Raw genomic sequence first — 7653 nt, forward strand, 5'->3', positions numbered from 1 at the left:
CTCTCCTGCTCTCTGCCCTTCTGCCCCCAGCTCTCCCGTTCACACTGACGGGGGCTCTGGGGAGTAGGCCCAGATTCAGACCCCCAGGGAACACCTGTGCCCTCTATCACCATCTCCCTCTCCCCTCCTGCCCCGTCTCAGCCCTTCCCCATGCCAGCCGCTGGGTGTACAGATCCCTGAGAAGAGGACTTTAGAGTTACACGTAGTAGTCAAAGATGATTTTTCCTTTTGTTTCCTTTCCCCCCTATTATTGTTATTCTTGTTTATTTTTTATTTTTTACAAAACAGGAGAAAAGAGTGAATGGGGTTGGGGGGAGGTGACACATTTCTCCACAAAGGTACAAAATTGCCTGTAGAAAGTCAACCTTGCAGTGCCAATCCAGGCTTGCCAAGATGAGGTGTTCCTGGGCATCCCTCTCCCCAAACGTCTTTCAAGATCTGGTGGGGGACCCACTGTGAGAGTGGTCCCCCAAGGTGGGGAGGAGAGGCCTCCCTCAGCCCTTGCCCAGGAGGGGAAAGAGCAAGCAACTGAAACTGTACAAAGAAAGAGAAGAGGAGGGGGCTTCTCCCCCTGGGCCAAGGGCCTGGGGACAGAGGCAGGGGACATCCAAGCAGGGGCCCAGGCGCCTCTGGGCACACAGACAACTAGGGAGATGGGAGGCTCCGGCCAGAGTCCTTCCTGTTCCTCGGAGATGCTCCTCATGATGTCAGCAGACTGGCCCCCAGAAGGTAATGGCGACTTTCTGGAGGCAGTAGGAGCAGCTCCTGGAGGGACACAGCCCTGTCTGTCTCGGTCCAGCCACCAGGCCTCCAGCACGCGCGTCCATGTCACTTTCCTGGCAGGGCATCTGCCCCAGACCGCTTCCCTTTTGGTAAAAAGGAGTCCTAGGTACTTGTCCACTGCGGGGAGCAGGCTGAGCTTCAGGAATTTTGCAGCAACGGTGGGGACAGTGTTTCCCCTTCCAAAGACCTGGACAGCTTCCTTCCTGGATTCCAGGCCAGGACGAGGGGCGCAGACACCACTCGGACCGAGGGGGCGCTCCAGCCCCAAAAAGCCCAGGCTGGAAGGAGAGGCCGCCCACCCACCCTCTGCCTGGGCCGACCAGTGCCCAGGTGGGCGGCTAGCCCCACTGCCAGCAAGAGGACAGCAAGAGCCAGCATGGCTATGAGCCTGGGCCGGTCCCCTAAGGCTCTGTGGCAAGGAGTGGCCTCCTTAGTCCTGGTCCATACGCATGCCAACTGGGTGTGGGCATCAGCAAAGGCCACTTGCAGGCAGGCCCAGTACTCCGTGGCCTGAAGGAGGCGGGTGATGTTGAAGCTGTGAGTGCCCCGTGGCAGGCGGGCCAGAGCAGGGGAGCCCTGGCCCCGGGGGGAGGCGGCGCTGGACCAGGTGAGGTTGGTAGAGACTGTGTTGGGTGGGGGGACCCAAGACAGCAGGATGCGATAAGGGTGGGTCTCCTGCACCCGGAGCTCCAGCCCCCATCCCTCGTCCCGGCCTGGCTGCAGGGGAGCCCGGCCAACCACCACACTAACCGTCTTACTGTCAGTCCCCACCAGGTTCTGGGCCACACACGTATACAGCCCCGCCTCATCTGCCGTCACCCTCCGCAGCTCGAGGGTCCCCTCGGGGTACACCCGGTACTTCCTGCCCGCACGGGCAGCCGTCAGTCGGACCCCGGCCGGAGTGACCCAGTAGATCTCAGGTTCCGGTTCGGCCAGCGCCCGACAGTGCAGCAGCAGGCTGTCTCCACTGGCCACCTGGAGGCTGGCGGGGAAGCTGCGGGGGGAGATGAGGGGCAGGCATTGGTCCGTCATCTCCCGGAAGGGCACCTCACGGACAGGGCGGCGCTGGAGGTCTGGCGGCTCAGCGCACAGGGTGGACTGCGGCTCTATGAAGCGGACCCGGGTGCCCGTGGCGTTGGCCCAGCGGATGACGCAATCGCAGCGGATGGGGTTGCCATGGAGACCCACTTCCTGCAGGTTGGGCAGGGACTCCACCGTCTGCTGGTGCAAGGCACTGAGAGCATTGTTGTTGAGCATGAGGGTCTCCATCTGGGGCAGGTGGTGGAAGGCGCGGGGGTGGATGAAGGACAGCCGGGGGTTGTTGGTGATGTCCAGCTTGGTCAGCTCGGGGAGGTTGACCAGAGCGAACTTGTCGATGGAAACCAGCTCCTCCATGTTGTTTAGCCCTAGCTCCTTGAGGTGCAGCATGTTGGTGAAGTCCCCAGGCCCTACCCGCTGCAGTGGGTTCTTGTTCAGGTCCAAAAATTTGAGCCCGGGCACCTGCTCCAGGGCCCGACGGGGCACCCGCGCCAGCTGGTTGTCATAGAAGGAGAGGCTCTCCAGGCTTTGCAAGCCCTCCAGGGCGTAGTCGGAGATCTCCCGAAGGTTCATGCCTGCCAGCACCAGGCTGCGCAAATTGGCCAGCGGCCGGAAGTTCATGTCCAGGATGGCATCTACCTTGTTGCCCCCGATCATGAGGATCTCCAGGTTGGGCAGCGACTCAAACCAGCGGCTGTCGATGGCCCTCAGCAGGTTGGAGTTGAGGTGTAGCCGCAGCAGGTTGCCGAGGCCGGCGAAAGCCCTGGGGGCGATGCGGTAGAGCTGGTTGTGGTTGAGATAGAGCTCCTGTAGGCCAGTCAGCCCCGAGAAGCTCTGGTCCTCCAGCCGGGTCAGCTGGTTCTCCTCCAGGTGCAGGCTCAGCAGCTGGGGCAGGGCCCGGAAGTCACAGTCTCGGGCGTCCGAAAAGCTGTTCTGGGACAGGTCCAGCTCTGTGAGGTTGACCAGATAGCTGAGCTCACTCTGGTCCACACGGACGATGCTGTTGCTCTGCAGAAGCAAGGTCTGAGTGCCCACGGGCAGCCCGGGCGGCACGGCTGTTAGGAACAGGTCGTTGCAGTCCACGGTGTTGGCCTCGCGGTAGGACGATCGGGGTGTGTACCAGGGCCGGATCTGGCAGGCGCATTGAGGGGGGCAGGGCACGCGCCAGGGTACCACGGGCACGGTGGCAGTGGCACCAGCCACCCAGGCCAGCACAAGGGGGGCCACAAGGAGCCTCATGATGGAGCTGCAGGGTAGGGGACCATCCACGAGAAGAGTCTGGAGTCCTTCCACTCTTGCCAGTTCACAGGTTCACAGGCTGAGGGTCCTCCCAGGACAGTCATTCTACGTGGGGATGGGTGGGCGTTGCTTCTTACCCTCCCGGGTGCGGCTCTCCATCCTTGTCGGCTGGGGCTGGGCTGGCTCATTCATCGCCACGCCCCATCACAGCAGCCCTGGAAGAAGAGGATGCAGAATAAGGGGGAGGCAGGGAAGCAGAATCCATTTCTCCCTGCTTGTGTCACCCCTGTTTGACTGTGGAGGGCAAAGCTGCTGAGAGAGGTGGGCTGGGCCACACTCAGGGCTCCTGGGTTCTCTCCTACAGCCCTCAGGCTTTATTTTTTAAAATGTATTTTTCAGAGAGAGAGAGAGAGATAGAATACAGAGAGCTTGCACAAGCAGGGGCAGCAGCAGAGGGAGAAGTAGGCTCCTGGTGAGCAAGGAGCCCAATGCGGGGCTTGATCCCAGGACCCTGGGATCATGCATGACCTGAGCCGAAGGAAGATGCTTAACCCACTGAGCCACCCAGGTGTCCCACTCTAGGGCTTTAGTGTCCTTTTCTATTATCTGCTGAGGGAGTAAGTCTTCCTGGGAGGAGGGCAAGAATGAACCAAGAAGCTTCCAGGATAACTCAGGAAGGAGTATGCGTGTGTGCGTGTCTGGAGGGGAGAGAGGATGCCGAAGTTCTGTCATCTCCACAGTCCTTCTGAGCCGAGACAGGTGGAACAGATTCTCCTACCTTTCTTACATCTCCCCCTCCCTCCTTGGCTCATTGGGTAAATGGAAAATACAGTGAGAGTTTCCAGGCACCCCTCTGAGCAGTGTGGGTAGGGGGTGGTGGAAACAGTACAGATTCTAGATTCCGGGTGAGGGGGCTCCCAGGATTCTGGCAGTAGGAAGGCAGTGACCCCCAAGCCCACACCCAGACTGGCTGGGGAAGTGGCTGGTGCCGCCCGGGATCTGCTTGGGATTCTCCTCATGTACAGCTTCAGTTTTTAGCAACTTTCCCACCAGTCCAGCAGCCTGGCTGAGCTCGCCGGAAGGAGGAGGTGGGATGAAGAAGCCTGGGCCTGGGCTCCTTGGCACGGCAGGTGAGGTACATGACCTGGCCATAGCCAACCTCCTGGCTTCTCTTCCTGTTCTCCCCCTTTACCCGATGTGCACGGCCTTCTCAAGCTGAGTTATCCTGCTACATGCCCCCTTCCCATGTCTCCTTCTGTCTCCCAGACAAGGCCTAGCTGTTCTTTGAGACTCAAGGTCAGTCACCTCCTACAGAAGCATCTTCCAAACTCCCCACCCCTGGCTGACCTAAGGGGCCCTCCTCATGCTCTTAGCCCCACGTTCCCCTCCGTCCTAGCCTGGACCCCATCTCATGGAAATGGCTCTTCAGCTGGGAACCTCTCTCAGTCATGACTGGGCAGGGGCCCAGTGAATGTTTACTGTGTGACTCAATCTCTGTGGCCCCAGGGCCCCATCACCCCCTGGAGGATCCCCCCCGCCACCCCCAGTGTAGAATCAAAGCCACTGCTCTTTCCCCCCTCCCAGATATGGGTAATCTGGGCTCTCCCACAGATCCCAAGGCCAGGTTCCATGGCCCTGGAGGCAAGTCCAGCCTTGGCCTACAATGGACATGGGGGAAAAGCAGCGGGCCTTGCTGGGCCCAGTCCCTTCCTGAGCAGAGGTCCCATTCAGGTAGTGTTCCAAATGCGGGTATCAGGGAATCACCCAGCACTTATAGCACCTGAGATGTGCCCGGGCTCTTCAAAGACTCTGAATATCTTATTTCACTTAACGGCCATAACATCATAATGAGTCGACAAGATAAGCATTAATCCCTCCTCCCACACCGTTGCAGATGACGAAATTGAGGTTCATGAGAGGTTAAAGAATTTGGCTCAAGACACAGAGCTGGTAAGCGGCAGGAGACAGGAGTCCGCCCAAGTCTAGAGGCTGGGCGACTTAAACCAGACTTCTCCGTCCCCAGGCCACTGCTGCAGGAAGCTGGCTGCCCATTCTTGTCCCCTGGGGCCATGGGTGCTACTGCCTTCTAGGCAGGTGCCTCTCAGCCGGCCAGAGGGGCTCTGTGTCCACCTCAGCCCGCTTCCAGGATGCTGGGGAGGGGTGGGGAGCAGTTGGAGGCAGGGTGCCCTCCCCTGAGCAGGAGAGCGGTACGCCTGTTTACATTTGACTACTTCCCACCTTCCTCTGCAGCTATTTTTGAAGCTGGGAAAACAACCGTGACTTAAAATGCACAGAGGTTTTGCGTGGGGGGGGTGTGTGTCCTGACATAAAACTGAGAGCAAACAAATACACGTGTCCACGCGCATGCAGGCCCGCACATGTGTGCGCAGGGGAGCCCGGGAGACTTGGCCGCTCAAGCCAGGGAGTGGTGGGCAGGAAGACGGTAGGGGATTCTGCAGTCTACTCTGTGCGTGGAGAGGCAACAGGGACCAGCTGAGTCCCAGGATGACCTAGTCATGGGCCTGGACCTAGGCCGGTCGTCTTCCTGCATGTACACACCAGAGGCCCCTGCCTCCTGCCTAGGCCTGGCACGAGGGAGCAGAACCCACCGGCAGAGAGATCTTACTATTACTTACCCCTTCCTACCAAAGCACGCTAGGAAGACATACTACTGACTGACTTCTCAGAGCATCGGCTCCTTATGTCTAAAATGAGGCGATTATCAGGGTTAAGGGAGCGGAGTGGGGCACACACAGAAGGAGCTCAATAAACGTGAGCTCTCGTCCAGTTCCGGTCATCCTCCGGGCTTGCGAGACTCTGCAGCTCTAGGACTTCTGTGGGGGGTGGGGGAGCAGAAATTGGGTCCTGTTGCTCAACAGGCCCCTACTGAGCTCGTCCACGGTGGCCCAGCGTGGCCGCCAGGTGGTATGGGGAAGCCTTGGCAGAGACAGAGAAACTGTCACACCTTTACAGAGTGACCCTCTGGCAGGGCTGAAAAATGCAAAATCATTAGGAGAGCCCAGGACAGTTCTGAAGGGCAGAGAAGGCTGCGGGGCTGGGGAGGGGGTCTTCTTCTAGGCTCCAGCATCCTCCTGGCTTTGGCTGCTGACTGAGCCACAGGTGTCTCTCCTCCAACACTTCTGTTCTAACACCTTTGTGCTACAGGGGCTCAGATGTGCGCAGGGGGTGAAGGAGCCACTTAAGACTTAATTAAAAACCTCCCAAGAGTCGCCTTTCCCTCTACCCCAGGCAGCACGCTCCTCCTCATGCCCCTCTGGCTAGGCAGGTGCGGGAGGCAGAGGGCCTCCTCCTCGGCTGGGGTTCGACACCCAGAGAGAGGCACTGGCTGGATGACTCACGTTTGGCCACACCCCTGATCCCAAGGCTTGGCAATGGCCCAGACAGGTCCTTCGCCCTGCTGCTGAGCACGCAGCCCCTTCCAGGGAGGAGCACCGAGCTGCCTACTCACCTGCCAACACGGGTTCAGGCCGTCTTGCACACGCCCACTCATGCCCACTCATGCAGGCTGATTAGCAATCTCTGCCGGGAGCTGCAGAGAAAGCTAATTGCCTTTTATCTATAATCTCTGGGGTGAGCAGGAGTTCAAATGATTGTGTGGACATTTTTCTCAACTGGAGTTCAAGCTCCTTGCAGCAGGGGCCACGTCTGACAAGCTTTTGCAACCCCAAAGCACTGAGTGCAGGGCTGCGCATACAGAGGGTGCTTGTGAAAGACACCAGCGGTGAAAGAGATGAGCCTCCCATCGACCCCGCATGCAGGTGGAGAAGGAATCATTCAGTCTGGACCTTCAGCGGAAGCACCTAGGGCTTGGAGGGCTTATGTAACTTCTCAGAGGTTATGCAGCTTCCACATGGCTGGGCTAGAATTCAAACCTAGGTCTCGGACTCCAGAACCTGAGCCACCAGCCCAGCCAAGGCTTGTTGCCTGGTGGATCCAAGTCTGCTTTATAAGAGCAGAGCACAGGGCTGGCCCAGAGCGCCTGCCTCAGATGCAAATCCCTTTAGAGCTGACCTGGGTCCTCAGCTCCTCCTCCCCCAGAGCCACCTGATGGGCCCCTGCAGACACCACTCCTTGATTTCAGGCTAGAGGGACACCCCTCTCCACCTGGACAGCACAGGGAAGACACTGTCCCTGTGTGAGCGTGGCTGGCCCTGGCACCAGGGGGACACAGAGCCAGCAGGCTGCACACGACCTCAGCCTGCCTTCTGACTGGGGGCTGGGGGTTGCTGGCCAGCCTTCGCCTTCAGTGATGGGAGATTGAAGGCCTTGGGGCCACAGTCAGGGAAGCAGGGCTGTCCACTCCAGGGGCAAAGTTTCTCTTGCAAGAGCTGGCTCTGCAAGGTATGTGGGACTCACCTCCTCCAGGCAGCTGCTCTGGATTTGGTATGAAGTGTGGAATGGTCCCTTACATTCCCTATTAAACTCAGATCCTTGGCAAAGCTCTGAACGAAGAGTTTGGGAGAAGCTGTTGGTCAAACGCTGCTCCTTCTCCTGCCCCGCCCCCCCGGCTCAGCCCCGCCCCACCCCGCCCCGGGCCCGCCCCGCTCCCGCTCCCGGCTCGGCCCCGCCCCC

At 59.4% G+C, this 7653-nt stretch overlaps 1 protein-coding gene across 2 annotated transcripts in view; it reads right to left on the reverse strand.

Annotated features, from left to right (window-relative positions):
- Positions 1-245: 245 nt before the first annotated feature.
- Positions 246-7653, reverse strand: part of LRRN2 (leucine rich repeat neuronal 2) — a 61326-nt gene continuing 53918 nt past the window's right edge. For both annotated transcript variants that reach the window (XM_059413204.1, XM_059413203.1), the window contains one exon: positions 246-3275. In XM_059413204.1, the coding sequence (XP_059269187.1) occupies positions 922-3060 (2139 nt within the window). In that variant the 5' untranslated portion in view covers positions 3061-3275 and the 3' untranslated portion in view covers positions 246-921. The remainder of the gene's footprint in view (positions 3276-7653) is intronic.

This window comes from Mustela nigripes, chromosome 10 (genome assembly GCF_022355385.1).
Source record: "Mustela nigripes isolate SB6536 chromosome 10, MUSNIG.SB6536, whole genome shotgun sequence".
In the NCBI taxonomy this organism is placed as follows: domain Eukaryota; kingdom Metazoa; phylum Chordata; class Mammalia; order Carnivora; family Mustelidae; genus Mustela; species Mustela nigripes.